Source organism: Jaculus jaculus, chromosome 5 (assembly GCF_020740685.1).
Source record: "Jaculus jaculus isolate mJacJac1 chromosome 5, mJacJac1.mat.Y.cur, whole genome shotgun sequence".
Taxonomy (NCBI): domain Eukaryota; kingdom Metazoa; phylum Chordata; class Mammalia; order Rodentia; family Dipodidae; genus Jaculus; species Jaculus jaculus.
The window spans coordinates 128,264,759-128,288,882 of NC_059106.1; the positions used below are offsets into that span (position 1 = coordinate 128,264,759).

At 36.4% G+C, this 24,124-nt stretch overlaps 1 protein-coding gene across 4 annotated transcripts in view; it reads right to left on the minus strand.

Annotated features, from left to right (window-relative positions):
• Opa1 (OPA1 mitochondrial dynamin like GTPase) overlaps positions 1–21,314 on the minus strand; it is a 79,855-nt gene extending 58,541 nt beyond the window's left edge. Inside the window, exons 1-7 of one of the 4 annotated variants that reach the window (XM_004654249.2) lie at positions 21,110–21,314; positions 14,621–14,939; positions 13,918–14,014; positions 12,809–12,916; positions 12,271–12,324; positions 11,313–11,380; positions 3,768–3,878 (exon numbers count right to left, since the gene is read on the minus strand). In XM_004654249.2, the coding sequence (XP_004654306.1) occupies positions 3,768–3,878; positions 11,313–11,380; positions 12,271–12,324; positions 12,809–12,916; positions 13,918–14,014; positions 14,621–14,939; positions 21,110–21,141 (789 nt within the window). In that variant the 5' untranslated portion in view covers positions 21,142–21,314. The remainder of the gene's footprint in view (positions 1–3,767; positions 3,879–11,312; positions 11,381–12,270; positions 12,325–12,808; positions 12,917–13,917; positions 14,015–14,620; positions 14,940–21,109) is intronic. The other 3 variants (XM_004654250.2, XM_004654252.2, XM_004654254.3) reach the window with 3 other exon arrangements.
• Between the last annotated feature and the right edge of the window lie 2,810 nt (positions 21,315–24,124).

The window sequence follows — 24,124 nt, forward strand, 5'->3', positions numbered from 1 at the left end:
ATCTTACTGTATAACATGTTTTACAGTAGTCACAATACAATTCTAAGCCCAAAACACAATGAATGGTTGTAACAAAAATGTCATTTATGAAAAATCTACTTCACTTGTGTACTGACGTTTGACAAGACAGTTCTATCCTAAGACCTCAGAAATAATTATCTGAATTCAAAAAGTCAAAAATTCCATGTATGAATTTATTTCACAAAAGAAAAACTAAGTGAAAATCATATTCTTTTACATTGATATCTTTATATTTTTCAAGTCATGGCAATAATAGACCTTAAAACTTTTAAAATAATTTCTGTATTGAGTTAGACAATACTAAATCTTGTCCATGCTATGAAAGTTTACTTTGTGATTTTAATTACTATTTCCAAATATTTCTTCAAATTTTCCCATTTTTATCTAAATAGATGTTTACTAGAAATGACAGGTAGATTTTTTTACCTCCCTTAAAAGTCTATACTTAAAAAGTTCTCAATACTAGTTGATAATGAGAAAAAAGCATAATACAACAATATAATACAAGCTTTGGTTTTTTTCTCTACTCCTATATAACAAGCAGAGACTTGCTGATATAATTTTTTTTTCAACTTGACTATGGATATTTGTATAGCTTGGACAAGAATCATTAAGTCTTTTAACTGTGAGAGCCAGGAAAGTTGAGGAGACCACAACTCAGAGAATAAAATCTGAAAGGCCAATTAAAAAATAAATCACTGCATATTATGACTACATGGCATGCTTTCATTCTGGAAGAATATGATTATAAAAATTCATTATGCAGATTAAATTCCCAATTCATTTAAATAGGTACTTTGATTTACTTTATTTCATTAGATAGTCAACCAACTGCAACTAATTAGCATAAAATATGTAAGTGGCATTAGTTTCAACTGCTTTAGTTTTAAATGAGATTTTAGTGATTTCATGCAGTATGTTGTCCTAAGTTGTTATAAAAATTCCAGTGTTATTTAAAATCTGGGGTGACAATAAAACAACTAATACAATTAAATTAAAAAGTTAAAGTGTTTATTATGAGCCAAAGGCAGTAAAAAGTCAACTTAGCTAGTAGCTGGTAAAATTTAAAGTAACATAATTTAAAATAATATAAGGTATTAGAATATTACAAATATAATCTTTATTTCAAAGATTGTTTAGTTACCACAAGTACCAATATTTTAACAAACTCAAATTTCATTAGCTGTTCTAGAAAACTTGTGAGAGTAAATCATAGTTTACAGGCATACTTCCTATTTGCTTAGTTAAATGGACTATCATATTATCAAAACTAACATTTTATGAAAAGACAGGTGCTGGTGGAGTTAAAAATTATCTCTAATTTAGTCTTAGGACATAAGATCAAAATTTTAGGTCTATAAAATAAGATTAAAGAAATTTTACATGTTTTCTTAAGATACTAGTGTGAGCTATTTTCCAATTTTATTTTTAGCTACCAAGTTGGGTATATTTTCTTTTGATGGCTTTACTGGTCAAATTCAGTTGCTTACAGCAAGAAGCGCAAATTGTACTGTTTAATATACATAGATTTCACTATGAAGGTAATTCACAAAAGTGAAGTCAAAGGTCTTGAAACCAGAGCTTTCCTACAATTTCAGGGCTGTGAAACTGATGGGGGAACAAAATGGAATCTTCTGCAGAAACAAGCTAACACTGAAAGAGAAATTTTTTTATCTGGTCCTCACAGAACCATGTATTATTTTGAGTGTCTTTCTCATAAGCCATCATGGCCATTCTGAAATATATCTCTAAGAGAGCTCTAATATACACACTCAAAGGAAGTAAAGCTTTCAGCATATATATACACATGCATAGGAAGTCAAATTTTGTATTTATGCATGTACCTTCACAGCATGCATATTTCTAGGAAGTAAAACTATCAATGGCAATTTTAATCTGTCTCTGCTTGAGCTCTTTTGCTCATAAAACACAGGCATCATTTTTGAACTATTTCTAATGGGGACTTTGTTGTATGTTTAAGAAGGCAGGGGAGGAATAATCTAATACAACAAAAAGTACCTGTGGTTTGTTTTGAGTTTTAAGTAGGCCTCAAATGCCAGAATGATAAAAATCTCATGAATAAGGATTTTAATCCTGTCAGACAAGAACTGAAAAATGATCTGTGCACTGCTGGGAAGGAGGAGACACAGTAAGGAATAGGTCTTTTGGGACACTGAGAATGGTTTCATTAAAGAATAGCATAAATTATTTTTAAAGTTCCACTTAGTTTTCCACAAGGTAACTACAAAGAAGGCAGGAGCAAGCCCTATGTGGTACTCCACATAGATGGGGTGAAGGCCTGCCATTCTCTAATTTACAAATGGCAAAAAGAGGGACAGAAGAGTTAAGTGAACAACTCAGTAAAAAGGAATAAGACGCCAGGCGTGGTGGTACACACCTTTCATCCCAGCACTAGGGAGGCAGAGGTAGGAGGATAGCTGTGAGTTCAAGGCCACCATGGACTACAAAGTGAATTCAAGGTCAGCCTGGGTTAGAGTGAGACCCTACCTCAAAACACCAAAAAAAAAAATAAATAAATAAATAAATAAATAAAATAAAATAAATATAAAACAAAACAAAAATAAAAAGGAATAAGAACAGTATCTCCAAGCCTGAGAAAGAGCAGTAAAGCAAATCTACCAGTAGTTGGTAATATAAAAAATGAATCACATGATTGTTAGTATCTCCTCTGTTGTGATTCAAAAGCATGTCAGTCATCATGAATCATATCTTTAAAATGGCATACAGGTGGGATTCAATTTTATTATAAAAAATCCTAAGTAGCACTCTATTCACATCCCAAACACAAAAGCTCTTTCCCTTTCCTCTGTAACAGAGTCAAGGAATGGATGGCTCAGTGTAGGTATCCAATTTCTTAGACTAATTAAGGATATACTCATGGTAGAGAACAGAGAATGTTTAAAATAAATCTTTTCTCAGTTTGCGTTGTCTACTCTAATCACACACATAGAAGAAACCCATTTTTTTTGACCAATATTATTCATCAAAAACTGAACCAAACCACTTGTTTCCACAGCCATGGAATTGAGAAAAACCAGGAAGTGACAATGAAGACAAAGATGGATTATGGAGAACACTGTGCAGCATTAGCCACCACCAAGTATGTTAGCCAGCAGAATCATGGCACTAAAACCTGTTCCCACAATACTGATTTAGAGAGCAAAGCCTACAAGAGGTTAACTATATGACTCCCTCTTTTTCCCCTGAATAAAGCTTATATGTAACTTACAACTTTTCTGAGCTAACAGAGGTGAGACAATTAGCTTAGTTTAAGACTTAAGTATAACAGTGTAATTATTAAGCTTGCTTCACTTTTATCTATAAGTTTGTTTGGAATATAAACCAGGGATCTATACTGTAGGATTCTGACCTGTCACAACATATATTTAAAAAAATTTTACAAACGTATTTTTAAAGATCCTCTTGACAATAAAAGCAATTCATAATTTAATTTTAAACACAAGCTATGGACGTACATAGACAATCTGATCTTTAGTACCTAAATTCCTTTCCTATATGTGAGCTTCTACTTTGGGTTCTGTGTGCACCACCCATTTCAGAGGGCTTGATTTATTCCAGGGGGTATGATATAATTTTTCTTCTATTTACTTTGCTAACAATAATCTCTCATAATTGGAGCATGTGAATGGATTAAGGAGACATGATCTTGGCAGAAATGGTTGATTAGTGTAACATATCCGTAGCCCCCTTAAACCATCCATCACCTTGCGCTTCTGTTGGGCATAGCTTGTGCTATACTGGCCAGCAGCTCTGCGTGCTTCCTCTTCATGTTCTTGAATTTGCTGTTGTAAGAGAACGAGCTCGCCAAGCAGACCCTGCCATGAATTTACAATGAGGAGAAGAGGAAAATTGGGGAGGAGAACAATGTTAAACCAAAGGGAACAACAGAGGAACAGATGTAAGACAAGGGGGAATGGATAGCTTAAAACAAAAATGGAAACTCATGCATCTATAGAGCCTTCACATAGCTGGGCTCTGTACTGCATTCCTATTTTCCTCTCAGTTAACAAGGGCCAGCTATCTCAGGAAAATAAAACAGCATAGTTTAAAAAGTGAAAAGTAACGTGCAATAACAGCTGCTAAGCAAAAGGAACCAGATAAATAATACCAACCACAGTAAAACCCAGACCAACTGAGATGCTCAAAGAAGACAGCACTGGAGGCCAATGGACTGCTTGGGGAAAGCCTGATTTCTTACTTGCCAGTATGTATATGCCAATGCACGCCAATGCACTAATGTATGTTGCTGACTTGAAATATGCAGTTTTAACAGTGTTGATCTTACAGGTCTAAATATTATAACACTCAACCATTACCTCATAAAGGATTGATTGGAAGACAACAGCTTATTATCTATGAAACCATTATTCCTAAGTATTTTTCCTTGAAATAATTTCTTCAACTGCAAATTTCTCCCAAAACTCTAGCACCAAGTTAACCAAGGCTTTACATCAACTCAATCCTCTATGTACACAACTTGTTATATTAAAATTTAGGTCTCTTTTTATGCATAAGAGATGTTTTAGGTTCCATTTTGATTTTCTGAGGCATGAAATAATAAATTAGACTGAATTTTCACTTTTTATGAGCTGTTTTAATATTAAATTGAAATAGCTTCTAAAAACAACTGAATACACATTAATTATTAAGAAAACATAAACTAAAAAATAGAGATAATAGTTGTTCTGAAAATTTAAAAATAAAGCAAAAATAGTTTAGATCTCTATACCTTTACTATTTCTAAAACTAATTCTACTTAATCATAAAATATTAAACTGGTACAATTTTACTACAATGTATTCACATGTTGCAAAGTACTAAATGAAATGTCCCTTTCTGAGGTGTTTTCAATTGCTGGCCTATGGCATAGTTAGCCTTGAAAAATGTGAAGACAAGGACAACTAAGAATGACAATGATACAAAATGAGTGTCACTGGGAAGTCTTGCAAGCAAGCACTCCAACGATTGTCAAAATTCACTTGTAAAAGAACAGTGTGTAGGAAGAACAGGGTTGAGGGGGGCCTACTTTTACCAAGACATAACAATGAAGCAGGAAAGCTAGTACTTAGAGGAACCACCTACAGTATGGGCGAGCTTCTGTTTTTTAAAGAGACTGCAAAAAAAAAAAAGTCTCTTAAATAAAAATGTTAGTCAGCATTACATTCACTAGTTAATTTATAGGCTCACTAGAAAATTCTAAATTTACCTTGTAGAACCAAAGGCTTGTGTAAACATAAAAAAATAAATATAGACAGGTTCAAATTATAATAAAACACCCTTAATTATAAAAAGATTAATATAATCTTGAGGATTTTGCTATACTAGGTTATGATTTTTAATAACTAGGCAATGAACAATATGATTGATTTATATAGGATGAATGAAATATAACAAATGAAATTTCAAAATTTGTTTCCAGATTTGATAGTATAAAATACACTAACAAAATCTTGATGTTCTCTTTAATGACATATCTTTTGAATAAATCAGTTTTATGGTCAGTGCCAAATTATTCAAAGATGGTGAGGACAACTATTTTTATAGTTCTGTATTTTTTCTCACTTTTATATTGTTGCTTTACATTAAACAGAACAAAAGTAATCTGACATTTTTATCCATTTGCTCATTCCTCTTGGCCATCACTTCTAGTCTTGCAGGTACTTAGTTACTCAAACAATTGCCTTTCACCAAGGCTTCCTGTGAACTTCACAGTACTATACCTACTACACTGACATACCATTAGTTGCTCTAATTTATAAAATGCCACAGAAGTTTCACTAGTAGCTTTAAATACCTTCCCTAAATCATTGCTTGTATCTACATATACTGTACAGTAAATGCTCTAATATCTATTAGGTCATAAGAAAGCACCCTCTTTCTAGTGACATCTCACTTTCCTTCCAAGTCTGTTACTGAAGCACTGTTATGTGAAGGTAGGTGAAATTAACTGTTACCTCCTAAAAAAAGTAGGAACAAAACAAAAATTAGACACAGACAATTCTATTTACACTATGCTGTATATTTTAAGATTATCTTTCCCCAGTTTTTAAAACATTAAATTTTACCCTAAGTACCACATAATGAGCTATATAGATTCCAATTCAAAAGCATGTATACAGGAAGAGAATAAAATCCAAATATATACAAAATACATCTTTCCCAAGCTTGAACTTTTTTCTCTCAAGAAACAGTGCATGAGTACATGAAAAATATAAAGCTACTCATGCACTGTTTCTTGAGAGAAAAAAGTAACTATTATAAAGGACAGTAACTATTATAAATGATAATAATTACTAAAATTAAAGATGATATATTTGGGGCTGGAGAGAGAGCATAGAGGTTAAAGTGCTTGCCTGTAAAACCCAAGGACCCAGTTTTGATTCCCCAGTACCCAAGTAAGCCAGATACACTAGGTGATGCAAGCATCTAGAATTTGTTTGCAGTGGCTGGAGGCCCTGGCACACCCATTTTCTCCCTCAAAAAAAAAATATAGATATATATATATATATATATATACATATATTTAAGAGATGATATATTTGAGGGGCAGAATACTGAGGGTGAAACAGTCTAAGTGGGGTTATGAGAGGGGATGGGAGAAGAGTTAATTAACATTTAAGTCTTCTCAGTTGTTAGCAAATATGAAGGAACATGAAATACAGCCCTCTTGTTAGCTGTTAGCAAATATGAAGGAAGGCAACAGGTTATTACAAACAAAAAGATTTTTGGTCATACCCTTATCACCATTATTTTAGTTCACATTAGTCACTGTTCAACTGAGTTAAACTAATCCACTAAGTTTGCCAGGAGTTTAAAACTGTCTGAGGTGTTATGATAGAGAGTTAAGAGACAGAAATGGTCCACTTAACAGTTTAGAGTTCAAAGCAAAGTAAATAGTGTTTCAAAGAGCAAATGTTCTAAGTGTTAAGAAGGCAAGTGTTCCAAAGCAAGCAGAGTGGTATCAACAGAGCTAACATGGTTGTGACAAACTACATGAAGGGGACAGCTGGGCTATGTTTTCAGGGTGAGTAGAAATTACACAGACAGAAGGAAAAGAAAGAGGTGTATTTTAGCTGGGAGAACTTTATCAACCAAAAACCCATGTTGGTATTATCATTTAATAACTAAATTTAAACTACTACTACTACTATTTGAATGCCTCTCTAGGATTTATAAATGTGCCTGTTACCTTTAAAATGGTCATTAGCTGTGAGAAGCTGATGAACAAACAGAAACATGATAGGGCAAGAGCACAAATAAGAGAATGTCTCATTTAGTACATCAGTTCTCACCAGAATACTCATCTTACAAATCTAAGAGAGCAGACCAAGTGGTCTTTTCACTAAATATACACTGTAGCTGATAAGCAAAAGTCTGCTAATTTAAAGTCCCTTTATTCACTAAAATATGTTCACTACTCCAATTCCCAATTAATATTCAGGAAATTTTAAGTTCTCTAGGTCAAAGAAGTACTATTCAACTAATAACCAGGGCTATTTCTAGTATTTTCCTCCAGTAGACACAAATTTTTAAAATTTCTGATTAACAAAAACACTTAGCAAAAAGCAGTATTACTGTATATCAATCATACCTCAAGAAATGGTCTAAGGTTAAAAAAGTGAATTTTCAATGTTTTATTAATTGAACATATATGTCAGAACTTTTTTCTTTTGCTAAATATTTTATTTAATCATTTCCAAGCACAGATACACAAAGAGAGAGAAAAGGCATGCCAGAGCCTCTGGTCACTGGAAACAAAGTTCACATGCATGCGCCACCTTATGTATCTGGCTTATTTGGGTACTGGGGAATCAAACCTAGGTCCTTAGGCTTCATAGGCAAGTGTCTAAACCACTAAGCCATCTCTCCTACCCGCCCCATATCAGAACTTTTGATGGTATAGCATGAATAACTAGTGTCCACAAACAGAATGGATATTAATCAAGATGAAAGGAACTTGATTACTTAACCTGCACAACATAATGTAGAAAGACATCTTTCATGACTTTCTTTTTACTCCCTAACATACTTAAAAAATTTATTTATTTGGCGTGGGGAAGGGGGCAGATAGAGAGAATGGGCATACCAGGGCCTCTAACCACTGTAAACGAACCCCAGATGCATGTGCCACCTTATGCATCTGGCTTATATGGGCACTTGGGAATTGAATCTAGGTCCCTAGACTTTGCAGGCAAGTGTCTTAACCACTAAGCCATCTCTCCAGCTCCTTCTGTGACTTTTACAACACTGTAAAAATTTACCTACAAGTCTAGTGGGCTCAGGCTAAGAACCACAGGGAACCTCATGCTGTACATTCTGACTCAGGTCAAGCTATTCTACAAGACATTTATATTCCCCTCAACTCCTGTCACTCTCACTTCAGGTGATTTTGAATGGTCCTAACTGTTCCTCTATTTACCAAGACTTTTCCAGATGTGTTTTCCTTTAAAAAAAAAAAAAAAAACAAAAAGGACATAGCCTGGGCTGTAGGGATGGCTTAGCAGTTAAGGCATTTGCCTGCAAGGCCAAAGGACCCAGGTTTGATTCCCCAGGACCCACATTAGCCAGGTGCACAAGGGGCCACATGCATCTGAAGTTCATTTGCAGTGGCTGGAGGCCCTGGTGTGCCAGTTCTCTCGCTTTCTCTCTCCCTCATTCTCTTTCAAATAAATAAATAAAATAGTTTTTTTTAAAAAAGGACATATCTTTATTTCATTTCTAGTTATAGAAATGTTTTTGCCATGTGTGGCAGTGCATATCTTTAATCCCAACACCAGGGAGGCAAAGGTAGGAGGATCGCTGTGTGTTTAAAGCCAGCCTGGGACTACAGAGTGAGTTCCAGGACAGTGAGAGCCTACTTTGGACCAAAGAGAGAGAGAATGAGAGAGAGATAGAAAGGGAAACATTTTCTAATTATTACCACTTTAAAAACTAGGTTTGTATTAAATTGCATGTTTCTAGTAGAAGTCTAGCCAGGAGACCCAAACCACAAACCTGCCCACCATTAACCTTCAGCATGACGGTTTCAAACCCTCAATGCAATTGAAGACCTCAGCCCAAACCAATTTAATGCATAATAAGCTAAACTCTGGACGCCATCCCATCTTTGATGCATCCAGATCTTCAAACTTTGTGTGTAGGTGTGATTTCAATGAGGCTACTGCTATGCTAAGGGCTCGCCTTGCATGTTTACATTCAGTCCTTCCTTTGCTGAGAAGGGTCTTAAAATCAGGTCAGCTTATGCATCCTATCCATGCAGCATGTTAGTCTCAAGAATCACAGACAACAGACAAACCCTAGAAACACATACTGTGTATCAGTGGAATTAAAAAATATTAGTAGGGGGCAAAGACACTTTTTTGAAACATCAATTTTTTATGTTAACATTTACCATACTTTGATTTAACATACAGTAAGTGCAGCATAATTGCAGCTTGAAATTTAGTATTTACAAGATTTCATTGGAAAAAATGTGAGTTTTTAATGGGCAAAGTAATAACAATAAATTAGAAAAAGTTTAAAGGAAATAGTTTTTACAAGGGCTATTTTACAGTCAAACAAGCAAAGGAGTAAATTATAAAATAAAGCAACATATTTATTTTCATGTTTAATGCAACAAATCAAATCCATAAAGAAACATTCTTGTTTATCTATACTACAGACTTCAGTTAATTGTTTACCATCATGGCAGCATTTTCCAGGAATTGAGTCAAGCCCTGAAATAAGTTTCACATTCACCAGAGCAATCCTGAGTGACACGTGAGAGAAAGTAGACCTATGCACCTGTAAATGACCCAGGCAAATAGTGGCCTGTCACAAGAGCCACACTACTACACCTGTGACAGTGGCTCCTTGTCAGGAAGGTCAGTTTACCTCTGCCTACCGAGTTACTTACCTCTGGGCCAACATCATGCATGGCTCAAAACATGCTGCACACACTAGGCCAATTTCTAATTCTACCCCCAGAGCATAAAAAGCTTAGGAGTGTTTCTTAGTCAAAATAATGTAAATTCAAAGAATATTAAAAAGAGGCCAAGTTAAACAGCAAATAAGCTTTAAACCTAACACTCAGAAAGCATGAGGTAGGAAACTGCTTTGAGTTCGAGGCCAGCCTGAAAATATATAGTGAATTCCAAGTCAGCCTGGACTAGACTGAGACCCTACCTTGAAAAAAAAAAAACAAAAAAGCAAATAAACATTTTCAAATATGTTTTATCCAATAGATGAAAGGTAAAAGAAAAAGATCTTGGAAATATAATTAAAATTTGCAATATAATATAAAAGGATCAAAGACATGGAAATACACACGCAGAAATTATTTCTTCTTCCTGTTCCTCAAAACAATATAAAATTGTTTTCTGTATTTTAAAGCTCAGTATAACTATATACTTCATTTAAAAATATTCATAGAACATTTCTTCATAAATATACCTAGATATTTTTCAAAAATTTTTATGTAATTTATCAGTTCCAAAAGAATGAAATGTAATAACTAAGAAGATACCAGATAGACATATGATTACAAGTTCAGAATAATGTAGTTATTCTAGCTCAGCATTTCTGTAATTTTCATATGCTATTCTCCTTCAACTTTAATGTGGATTTGTTCACATAGCTGGTGCGTCAACAGACATGTCTCTTAATGCCCCCATTCATAACTGTATACTCACAATACAAAAAAAAAAAGTGATTTACTCCCTAATAACTCACTTCTTCCTCATTTGTTTCTAAATGAAAGTAAGTCTCCAGAAGATGTTTCATGAAAAAGTGGGCTACGTTGATAAATTTTGCACGTCCTATACAGTCTGAGTCCTCTCAGGGCTGTCTAAGACCCATGCACACATGCTGGTCTGAGAAGTACCGAGAAAGACTGGTTGAATTGTCTACATTGGCTTTTCCCACACATGTTTAGAACAAAACCATTTTTGAGCACCAACACTTGAATGACTATTTCAAAAAACATATTTGAAGGAAACAAGCTTCTTTGATTGTATTCCTAAAACTGCTGAATTATTCAACATATTAAGTAATCATGTATTACTATATTATATACTACATATTCATATTATTTATATCTGAAAGATACAGGCTTCTCTAATTATCTTTCCAGAACATTCTGCACTAAGCAAGAACATATTTTTTATATCTTCTACTAATATTTCGACATTTCCAAATCTTTCAAAAAGGTAAAAACTTTTAAAATTCTTTCAACATTACTTAGAGAAGAATTCCACCTCTACTATAATTACCTTTCTGTAATGCTTGTCATTTTCAGATCCACGATCTGTTGCTCTAAATGCTGTTTCTCCAGGTGAACCTTAAAGATAAATATACAATGCTTTGAATTGTTCAGTGACATCAATAGCCTAAGGTAAATGCCAAACCACATCTACTCAATTAAAAAGTGTGTGTGGCAGGGGACTGAGGACAGAGTGCAGTGCAGTGCAGTGCTTGCATAGTAAGCATTGGACCCCCACCATGGCAAAATGAAAAAACAAAGCCAGAGAAAAGGCCATAGGTATGCCTATAGTCTCAGCACTGAGCACTCAGGAGGCTGAGGCAGAGGAATTGGAGAAATGAAAGTTCTGGCCAGTCTGAGCTAAATAGTGAGAACCTATCTTAAAATAAAATAAATTTAGAGCACCCAGAGTCAAAGCATCAATCATATTTATTTTTATTTGAAGCACATTTTTGGCAACCAATGTTGAAAATCTAAAAGAACATAGTATATGTTTAACCTGTTTATACCTATATAAAACGGTAACTGCAATAAAAATAAGACAATTTTGATAAGGACTTTTAAAATGGGCTACTCAAAAGATTAACCAAATTCTACTGCCATCAGACCACATATATAACATAGAAGCATATTTAAAATGTCCACTATGACAGGGCAGATGAGACAAACTAAACTTACTTTTCATTTCAATTATCAAAAATAAATTGGTATTTTTCAAGAAATATTTGGTTAAGCAAATTTTCTTTTATATCTTTCAATCTTACATATTTAAAATTTTACTTTTATCACCAAAGCAATTCTTTTATTATTTCCATGGAATGGATAATCAGTTTGCCTAACACAGTTCTGGGGCTTTAAAATTCAGCATAAGCAGGATTATAAATTTGGTCTACAATTTTATTTGCAACTAGTTTATTAGAAGCATTTAAAAGGCAGGTTAAGGTCAGCAAAAATGTCTAGTTACACACCTAACAAGAGAAGTAGGTCAGAAGCGTCTATGACTTCACTAACCAATTTGTGACCTGTGAAAAATCAGCAAAAAGGAAAATAAAAATGTAAAATTTAATAAGAACGAGCAAACAAAGATGTCTGAGATCTCAGACTTATTTCACAATAGGGCAATAATTGGTCAAATATGCCAGAATTAACCTTACAAATTGTACTCATTATGGTCCATTAAATTAAATTTGGTTTGGCAGCCATCATATTGGTTCTAACAAATTATGAAAAGCAAATACATAGGTAGTCTCATCTACTTGTCAAGAGCAAGTTATATTTCCCCTAACTGACTGTCAAGCATAAATTTGTAATAAATCTTCACTTTACTGGGCTAAGAATTAAAAGCACCATGCAACAAAAACTTTTTTTGTCCTTGGTTAAACATTTTTTTTTTAGAAAATTTGCATTCAATATTTTCATTTCAAAGATGGGAACACACAAACACATATCTGTTTTTCCTCTGCGGTTTTTAAGTCTATAAATTGGATCAAACAGGTTCTTCCTTACCTGTGGTAAAAAAGTCCTTTAACAAGCTGAGGCTTTCAACAATCTTGTCCATATCGGGTGCAAACTTTGCAAGGTCTTCTGAACTTGGAAGGGCTTTTCTAATTTTCTCTAGAGAAGACCAAAACACACAAGTAGTTTTTAACGGTCTCAAAATAGGAATATGTGTCAAATATTAATCTTGGGGGCATAAAAGCATTCTTAAACTTCTAGCAAATTCTACAATGTGCCTATTACTGTCAACCATTCATAGACAAGAAACTGGGGCACACAGTGAGGAAGCCAGGACTCAAGACCATGCAGTCCAGTATCAGAATTCAGACTTAGCCAACACAGGGATACTGGCAAATATACCAAGTTGAACAATTTTCCTCCTAAATGTTAGAAAAACCATTTGAGCATGGTGCTTTTCCTAAAAGTATCTTTGTCTTATGTTTAGCAAGTACTATGAAAAAATGCTTGTGGGAATTAATTCTATCCATATACATCTAAGACAAGAAATTATGCAATGTCTTTAAAAGGCGACTGAAGAAAATTAAGATTATTTTAAAGCTCATCAAAAGTTACTGCAATGAGGTAGTAAAGTACATTCTTTACTTACCTACTTATTAAAATGAGGCACAGTATGAGGGAGAAGTCAGTGGGGATATTAACATACTTTTAAGGAACTTGGCTACAAAAGCAGAAGAAGCCATACTATCCAATCAAAGCAGCCAGTGTAGGTGACCATGGCACATATAATGCTAAAAATGGTGTTTAGGAAAAATGCCAGCTGCAAGGAAATGCTGAGAAAATGTGCTAGGTAGAAAAAGAAAGATACCAAGATGCATATCCTCATGACTGCAACTTTTAAAAAGGAAAGTAAAGTAACAGCCACACACAACTAGCACACAAAACTAAAAGGAAACGTTCCATGAGGACTGTGACACCTGTGGTAAAATGCTTGGACTACCAAATACTTCTTCTCATACAAGTTTCTTTTGATACCTTATGACTTTGATCATTAAAATGAATTACATATTAGAGTCAACCACTAAGAAACTACCTCAACACAACCATTTCTGGTTCTAACAAATAACTGAAACAAGAATTTTAATGTTGGTAATACAAACCAAAATCGATATATTCATCAATTTCCCATACAATGTCAGGCACAATCCATTTATAGTCACTAAGGTCTGGTATCATATCTTTCCACTCATCAAAAGTCTAAAAGATAAGAAAGTATGCCATAATCAGATATTTTGAACACCAAATAGAAATGAGAAGAGAAAATGTGTTAATTTATGAAGAACTATGTATTATACACAAAACTTAAAAAAAATAAATTCCTAAATTATCAGATAAGTATAAATAAGATGTAAGTACTCTTCTACCACATATAGAAAATATAAACATTCAAAACCTACTCTGATTTCAAGCAGGCTTCATGTTACTATTAAACTACTTGATGAAGCAGAAGGAAGATATGGAGAGGCACCTTGCTCTGATCCTAGCGCTGTCAAGAAGCAGCCCTGTGAACATAACAGATAGCTTTCCCTTTTGCATTACTAAATGGCAAAGCTCAAAAGGCAAACCTCAGTGCTCTCGCTCCCACATGGAAGCTCCTTCCTCTGATGCATCTCTACCTCCTAAAATTATAGTTTACACTTAATCACCACCACAAAAGCAAACTTAGTACACAGTAAACTCAATAAATGCCTAACAGCCAATTGCATTTTACTAAAGAAAAATATTTCTTTTCTTTCTATTTATGCTATAACAATTCAAAATAATTTGGAATAATTAGAAAACTAGTAAGAAAGTTAAACTCACCTTTTTGGCTGTATAGCCACCCCCGACAGCAGATCCCAGAATGAGATACCGAAGTTTTAAGAGCCTTGCAGCTAACCTTGCAGGCCAAAAATTCCTGTGAGGTTGGTAGCCATATTTAACTGGAGAAAGTTTCAATTTACGTAAAGGAAGGTTAGTGAGAGAAGAAAACTGTTGAAACGATGTCCTTAAGTGGGGCCTTTGCAGCTTTAAAGTAGGGTGACGAGAATGATAACCATTTCGTGAGGCCAGATGCAGTTTTTGGAGTGGTAAGTTTCCTTTTATTCCAGAGCTGTGTTTCACCAAGGATTGGCAGACCTCACTGAAAGTAAACAAGGATGGGAGAAAGATCACAAATGGTAACAATGCCAAGGAAATGGCATCAAAGAGAAATATTGTCAAGGGAATACACACACACACACACACACACACACACACACACACACGCACACACAATCCACCATAACCAATACACAACAGTTTACATTTGCCATGTGTCATCTCATCCCATCCTGCTGGTGAGCCTATCAAGAAAGTCTGAAGACAAACTCAATCTGTCTGAATTGACACTGACCCCAGGAATAAAGGTGAAATTCAAATCCAGTGGCACTCCAGACTCTGTATTACACATGGGCTATGATAGTTGCTCAAGCAATTAAAACCCAAAAAGGGAAAAAGTCACATGCATCTTGGCAACTTTCTTATTTTACCAACTGCTACTCACTGTAAGTAAAAACTTAAAACAAAAATGCATGCAAATTTTTGCTTTTAAGCACAAAAAAATCCTAGCTGATGAGAACATTATTCTCCAGGTGTCTCAATCCTACACAGTCCAGAGGTGAAAATTACAGAAACTAATGCATCCCACCTCATAAACCTGGATCATCATCAGAAAAACAGAAGCAGCACAACAACTCTAAAGAAAGAGAACTGAAATAAAAACATTAATTATCTGAGTTCTACCCTCTCCTTTCTGCTGTGCACAGATGGATGCTAACTAGAATCATACATGTCTCATCTATTCAACACAGTTAATTCTGTGGCTGGCTCAAATGGAAGTAGTTTTAAACATTAATCCATTTAATGCTAGAAAAATCCAATATGATTGTTATCTGACCATACAAATTTATTTTTATGTTTCTTTAAAACTATGTCTTGGGCTGGAGAGATGGCTTAGTGGTTAAGGTGCTTGCTTTTGAAGCCTAACGACCCAGGATCGATGTCCCAGTACCCACTTAAGCCAGAGGCAGAAGGTGGTGCATGTGTCTGGAGTTTGTTTGCAGTGGCTAGAGGCCTTGGTGCACCCTTTCTCTCTGTCTTTCTTAAAAATAATAAAAAGTTTGTCTTGCCTAAGGTAACTGGTAAATAGTGGAAGAGAGGTTGAAACTAGATTAAGCCTGACAGTACAGCCTGAATCCTTACACTAGAATTAGTGCTGGCCAAGAGCATGGGAAGACAATAGGTACATAAACAATACAGCCCCAAGTCTTTACACAAGGAACAGTGTGGGCCCAAGTGAGGGAAATAGTAGGTGCATAACCAGGTATGAACAACATAGTAACTTCAAGGAACAGCTGAGGCAGGTGGGTGGCTAGAGCTCAGAAGAAGCTAGTGAGCCTTTGGAAGGAAGGCGATCAATAAAAACTTCCCAGAAAAAGTAAAAGCCAGATATTAAGTGGGATAAGAAATGTTAGACAGGGAGAAGGACACAGAGGTTAAACCTTGAAGGAGAGACAATGAGCCAGCACAAGGTCACAGTGGAGAGATCTGAGAGGTGCTCTAAGGACAAACTGCAGAGCCACTGAATATCAGGCAGAGCTTGAACTTTACTTAGTGGACAACAAGGAGCCACTGAAAGCCCCCGAGTAGGACACAGAAAAAGTCATGTTCGGTAGCAAGTCTGTGTGTCAAATGCATCTCTTCTGCACACCTGAGTACATCAAGTGCGCCTCTTCCCGTTACAGACAACCTCACTTGATAACCCCCCCAGCCCCACCCTTCAGGAATCATAGGTTTCTCTCATGTTAAAGAAGGAGGGGGGACCAGAACAAAAGCAAATTCTAATTTATCTGCCCCAGCTATATATAAACTATATATTAAGAGCCAAACCAATCTTTTCTACCACTTCAGTGACACATCTCTGACTAAGGGCACCGAAGGGGTTCAGTGGGCATTCTCTTCTTTTTTCATGTGAGTGAGACTCTTGTCACCTCATGTTGGAGCTTCCTCTTCTCTTGGCAGTCTGAAGTTTCACCCCAACTCAGTAGCCATGCCTTTGCAGTTTCCTTGTAACTAAGGATCAACTGTTGGAGGTTTTCAAAGCTTAGGCCTAATCTACTTCTCCTTTTGCTCTCACCAGGCTATCTTAGAGAACCCTCCTTTCCTCAGTGAATATTCATGCTTCTCAGATTTCTGTCTAATGCAAACTAAGTTCTGGATGCTTGCATCCCACTGCGATCCACATTAATACAGAATCAAAAAGGTAACTGAAATTCAAGATGTCCAACACCACACTTCCCACCTCAACCCCTCATAAGCAGCTATCGGTTAATCAGCCACAGCCTTGGGGATCGTTTTCCATATCTGCCCATTTCCAAAAGCACTCTTCTGAATGCTGGTCATGCCACTCACCCACGTCAGTATCCTCAATGGCTCTCCCGCATGTAGACTAAGGGCCCAGCTCCTGCTCTCTAAGAGCCTGCAGCCTGGCACCCATCTCTGCCACACTCATCTTTCTTACTTTTCACCTCTGGCATTTCCTCTCCTCTCTGGACCTTCATCATGATGCTGCGTCTCTGCTATGTTCTTAGCTGTCTACACTTTTCCTTCATCGTACTCAAAAATCATATTACACAATAATGCAATGGTGTAAGATCATAATGTAATATTGGTCAGGACCTTCGTATTTTGCTTATTGCATTTCAAGGTCTGCAGTGCCTCACAAATGGTACAAACTTAATGCATAGTTGAATGAACATAGGTTTCTGGGAGAATTCAACTGCATAAGTCAGGTGAGATAAAGCAGGCGAAGGCTAGCACCTAGTAGGGTTTACTGTCACCTCAATACTAATTTGCACTACTAAATTTCACGAACATGGGTAACTGGACAGCCTTTTAACCTTCAAAAAGTTACTTCTACTTTTCAGAAAGGAGCTAATCCAAATATATCTGCATCCATGACATGCTCAGATCATCTGCTCACTTCATAAAATCTCTAACACAAAGGTTGTTTGTTGATATTATCAAGACACCTACAACATAGTTGATCCATCAGCCCTCACATGAAGGGGCAATGTGAACTCGGTACTGACATCAGTCATTAATCGTTCATGTTCATATGTGAGTGGATAACCAGATTCTTGTACCAAGCTATCAAGTCTTGGAACAAGGACCCAGTTAAACAACATTATTATTGGACAAAGCGGATATGTAATCATTACTGGTGTTCACAGGAGTCCTGAAAATACTGCAACCACTAAATAAGAGAATGCTTAAAAATAGTGCTTTAACAGACACAAGAGGACCTGAGTATCCATGACCTCACAGTGCCTGACACTACCTACACAAGACCATCATAATAGGAGAAAAAGATCATGACATCAAATTAAAAGAGACTGATTAAGAGGGGGTGGGGTATGAGGGAGAGTGAAGTTTCAAAGGGGAAAGTGGGGGAAGGGAGGGAATTACCATGGGATATTTACAATTATGGAAATTGTTAATTAAAAAATAAATTAAAAAACAACAAAAAAGAATGTTTAAAAATAGCAGTTAGACACACACATGCATGCATGTGTACACACACATGCACACACACACACACACACACAAATAAATGATTTAATATTTAAAATTTTAAAAAGAAATATGGTTTCTTTGGGTATGGAATTATAATGTATTTTCAATGAAATTACTTCAACAGTAAAGGTTCTACTTAAAACTATTCACTATAAGAAAATATAACCCAATGGTAATGATGGAAAAAAAAAACAAAAAAAAAACTACCAGTCAGAAAAGGTTACAAGGTTTACAGGCTTAAGCATGTCTCCAAGAGTAGAGCGGATACAGAATACACAAAAAATGTAGAAAACAGACTAGAAAAGCTGTGATGCAGATTTCAAAAAGTGGGAAAATGGGGCTGGAGGGATGGGTCAGTGCTTAAGGCACTTGCCTGCAGAACCTAATGACCTAAGTTTAATTCCCCAGTACCCACGTAAAGCAAGATGCCCAAAGTGGAACATGCGTTGGGAATTCATTTGCAGCATTTGGAGGCCCTGGTGCACCCATTCTCTCTCTTTCTGCTTTCAAATAAATAAAATGTTTCTTATAAAGTGGAAAAATGAGGGTCAGGCTGCATCCCATCTGTACACAAAATGATCCATTGTTATTTCAGAAAAGAGTACTGAGCCAGAGGCAGTATTTTTAAGATTATAGAATAATAATATAGGCGAATACAAGTGGTGAATTAGCACACAAGTGCATCCATAAAATTATACATGTGCATATAAGCATATTGGGGTACATATATGTGCATACAAACACTGAGGTACATGCATGCTTTTTAATAGATAAAGGGTGCAGACTGTGTTTTAGAATTCAGGGCCACACAGAATCAATTGTATAGGTCTCATGTTCTCTGAAAAGATGTTCAGAAAGAAAAAGAACAGGATTAATAAAAGGAAGAACATAATGATGTAAGCAAGGAAAATTTCCTAGGATTGAAGAAAATGATCTTTTTAAGGGAAAATCCACTAAAAGCCAAGCCAAATAAGTGATGAAAGAGGAGACCTGTGTCTGGACACCATCATGATCCTAGAAGTTTCTGTGAAGAGCAAAATCATAATTCTTTACACAACGAAAACTAAAAATTAAGCGTGATGCAAAGTAGATCTCCCCAATCAGGTGCTCATGCTCCCCTGCTATCCGTTTCAACCTAAATATAATCCCCTGCTATGTAACTCCTTTTTAATTTATTTTATACACATATTTATTGCACCTGCAAAATGTTAGTCACTGGTCTGTTCATTAGCCTAGGAGAATGTATCTAGTATTTCAAAAATGTTTACATTTCCATCTCAAGAACAGAAATTAATTGTACTCTTTCACGAGTCACACAAAATTATAGTAAAAGTCAAGTTCTAGAGCTTGGGGGTTTCTGACTTTCCACATTCCCATTTCCTCTGGTAGCTAAACTGTGCTATGGATATGAGATATTTTTAAGCCATGACTCTGGAATCCACAACTTCAAAAGCAATTTAATCCAACAGCATATAACTGAATAAACAAACAGTCCCAAATATAAGTCAGTTTATTTGTAAACTGAATTTATAGTTTTTCCTATATCTTAACTGCTCCAAAGGAGTATGCTATTTTCTGCACTCTTTCCTTTTTCCTAAAATAAAGTTAAACATCTCCATATTTGACCATAAAAAGTAGAGACATAAAAGTTGTAAATAATTAACTTCAATCAAAAGGCTGTGGATTTACCCCCAAATTAAAATTCCATTATATTAAAAATAATAATGTATCTCATCCAATTCTGCCTTTGGATTCTAGGTAACTTGATAAAACAAATAAATTCCGTTCCTTATAAATACTATAAGTTATCTACACCATTTAAAAGGTTCTAAATAAAATTCAAGCTCAGTGTATAGGTGCAGAGTTAATTCAAGAGAATTAAAATGTTCCAATATTGCTTGACACACACTGCCTCTTAATAAGCAAATGCCTACAACAATGTGTTAAGCTTGGAGGTTATCAAAGACTGTTAAAACAAATTTTATATACAGCCCAACTTAACATCATTAAGACCATATAGCAACCCACAGAAAAGATTTCTATGACTTTCTACGTATAATTAAACCATGCCAGTGCAACGACAGTATGATTAGAAAGGTGATGCCACGTTTACCACTTTGTATTTAAAAGGAAGTCTTTTTCACTGAACATGGGGGGGGGGGTTAACTGCTACGAAAAGAGCATCTTAAAACACTACCAGCATGTACGTCACTGCTCTGTATCTGACTCCAATCAGAGGCAAACAGGTAGAGGCCTCTCCATCCACAAGGAGTGTCTCACCACCTGCAGGTGCACCTACGGCGTGGAGGTGGTGACAAGACAGCCAGAGCTAAACGAAATGCACAGTGGCACGCAGACAAGGCCAGGCCAGGCCAGGCCAGGAAGAGAGAGAATAACAAGAAAACAGAGATCACAGCAAGATCACAAGGCTGAAAAGGGCAGGGGCAAAAGGACAACAGCGATATGACGGGTCAAGACTCAGAGGCGTCCAGAATCTTCGAGAGGGGCCCGTGAGAAGGCAGCTCAGCAGGTAAGCCTAGTGTTCATGTTACTCCCGCTGCTTAAAAATATCCCGCAATGCTCCAAAAGCCCTCGGCCCGAGGGTCATGTGCACATTCTGGAAGTAGTAATGGGTCAACCCTGCTCTAGAAGGCCCAGTACGAGAAATAACGGGGCCGGGTCGGAGGCTCCACTTACCAGGCCACGGCGGCCCGACGTAGTCGCCACATCCCGCGGGTGGAGAGGTCACACAGGCGCCGAGACGCCACGCGGAAGCCCTCGTGTCGGCCCCAGTCCGACTCTTACTCCAGGACTGACCCAGGGAGAGGCCCTCGGCAACAAGGGCACCGAGCAGCCCTGAGTCCCTCCCAATGGCGCATGGACTTCCGCAAGAGCCCGCCAGGCACCCGTACGCAGTCCGTCACTGAAATCACCACCCCATCCTCCCCGCAGACCCGCAGCACAAACGGGCCGAGGAGGGCTGGCGCATGCGCGCAGAACTCGGGAGGGACTCGTTCTTACGTCCTCTCGATTTCCGGTTTGGAATTCAGAAGACGACCTTCCTACCCACGTTAAAGACTTGGAGCGGTCCCGAGTTGAACCTGGTGGAGGGCATGACATCCAGATTAATGCGTGTTTACCGGTAGCAGACAGTTTAATAAATTTGTTTGAAAGCGCTTTCGTATCCTTGGAACAATCTTGGGAGGCGAGAGGTGAAGCCAGATGCGTTAGAGTATCAGATCAGATCCGAAAGGAACTCAGGACATTTAAGCCGGTTGTAGGTTTAGAATAAGCGCATGTAGTTTATGAAGGCACGTATGATTGTGTTCATTGACCAGCTTTCATTTGCATTTTAATCTCATTATTTTGTTGAGCGGGGCCTTGTCAATATTTGATCAAATATTTTTCAGAGTTATAAGGTCTCAGCCAGATCTTACTAGGAATTTCAATCAGTTGCATAACATTTCATAGTTTTTTAATTTTTTTGTTAATTTTTATTTATTTATTTGAGAGTGACAGAAAGAGTCAGAGAGAGAGAGAGAGAGAGAGAGAGAGAGAGAGAGAGAGAGAGAGAGAGAGAGAGAATGGGTACACCAGGGCCTCCAACCACTGCAAACGAACTCCTGACGCGTGCTTCCCCTTGTGCATCTGGCTAACGTGGGTCCTGGGGAATTGAGCCTCGAACCGGTGTCCTTAGGCTTCACAGGCAAGCGCTTAACCGCTAAACCATCACTCCAGCCCCATTTCATAGTTTTTAAAGAAACTGGGACACATAAAAGGGATGTGGCCTGTGAAATATTATGAAGCCAGTTTGTAGCAATAGCAGGGACTTTAACCAAAGAGTTTTGTGCCCCATCTTCACTTCAAGGGAAAATCATCATCTTCCATTCACATATGCAATAAACTAAACTAAAATAAAATATTTTCCTCTTAATTGATGGAATCAAATGAGGATCAGTAAGCATAAACCAGTTGCTTGATAGTAAACTCTTCAATTGTAGGGCTCTAGTAATTTATTTATTGTGGTGACTGTTTCAATGGCAGTCTCAGGTAGGAACTTGCTATGGTGACCAATACAAACAGCTCTTTCAGTAGGGCTGCACAGAAAAATATGTTTGTTATTGTGACTTCCCAATTATTTTGGGAGGGAAAACAGAGAGGAACCAAATAACAGCCCTTTTCATAAGTGGGTTATCTTTACATTTTATAAAGGCCTTGTTTCACAATTCCACTTCTAGGCTTAGACCTAGAAATGATTTATTTCTTTATGCACTAATGAGGAAGGATCTCTGGTACAGATGGTCCCAATTTGCAATGGCTTGAATATTTTTACATTTTTTTGTGTTTATGTGCATATGTGTGTGCAAAAGTGTTTGTGGGAGGGTACATGTGTGGAGATCAAAAATTGACATCAGGAGTCTTTCCTCGCTCTTTCTACTTTATTTACTAAGGCAGGGCTTGTCAATTCGGCTAGCCAGTTTGCCCTAGGGATCCTCTGTCTTTGCCTCCTGAGTGTGGGAGTATGGGCCATTGGCTGCTACTTCCATCCAGCATTGATATGGATGTTAGGAATTTGAACTGTGATGTTTATGTTTGCCATATTCGCAACCATATTTTAGATTTTTTTTACTTCACAATGGTGCCAAAATATGCATTCAGTAGAAGCCAAGTTCCTGTTATGACCAGTCTGCTTCTACTTTCAGTATAATATTCAATAATTACATGTGTTATTCAACACTTGATATGTATCATATGCTTTTGCCTACTGTAGGCCAATGTTAGTGCTTTGGGGCTGTTTAAGGTAAGATCGAGTAAGCTATGATATTTTGTGGATTAGCTGTATTAAGCATATTTTCACTTGATATTTTCAAATTATGATGCTTTACAAGAAGTAAACCAATTGTAAGTTGGCAAACATCTATCTGTGATATTACATAGAAAAAAACTGACAAACTATTAAGTCAAACTGCCACCACTAGTCCAAACTCAGGCCATAAATTTGTTTTGTTTGGTTACATAGTGTTGGCTTATCCAATACTAAAAAAATAGTATTGGACTTGTTGCTGAGATTAAACAGAAGAAAAAAATTACAATAAAAACTAGTCACTCTTAAAATGATAGGAAACTTGTAAACATTAAGCTACTATTCTTACATACAAAGAGCATTTTGGAACCAGGAGCCACATAGTGATTCTATCCTTCATTGTCAGTGTCTTCTCTCATAAGACTCCTTCCTAAAGTTGAGCATATCATTTGCCATAACTGTGGCTTTATTTTTATTAACAAAACAAAGAAGAAAGGGAACAGCTACCTATGTAAAAGTGACAACAAAATACTTAAAGGGTCAGACATTTCTCAAACACTAAGAAAGAATTTTCCCAGAACATAACTATGCAAATTATGTGATGCTGAAACAGTATAATTTAATATGGCATTACACAACACACATTCCTGTATTACTTATTCATATTACATACCTGACCCATGAAAGTATTTATGTTAATGAAACTTAGTGAAAGGCAAAGTTAAGGAAGGACCTTGTGGGAGGGAGAATTAGTTTTATCTTTATTTGTTAACTTGTATTATTTAATATAATCATAGATGGTAGTATATTTTCTGACTTAGGACTTATGAAATAAATTTACTATTTTAAATTAAATTCTCTAATAACATAAAGTTTTAATTCCCCAAAACATTGACCTTGCCATGCAA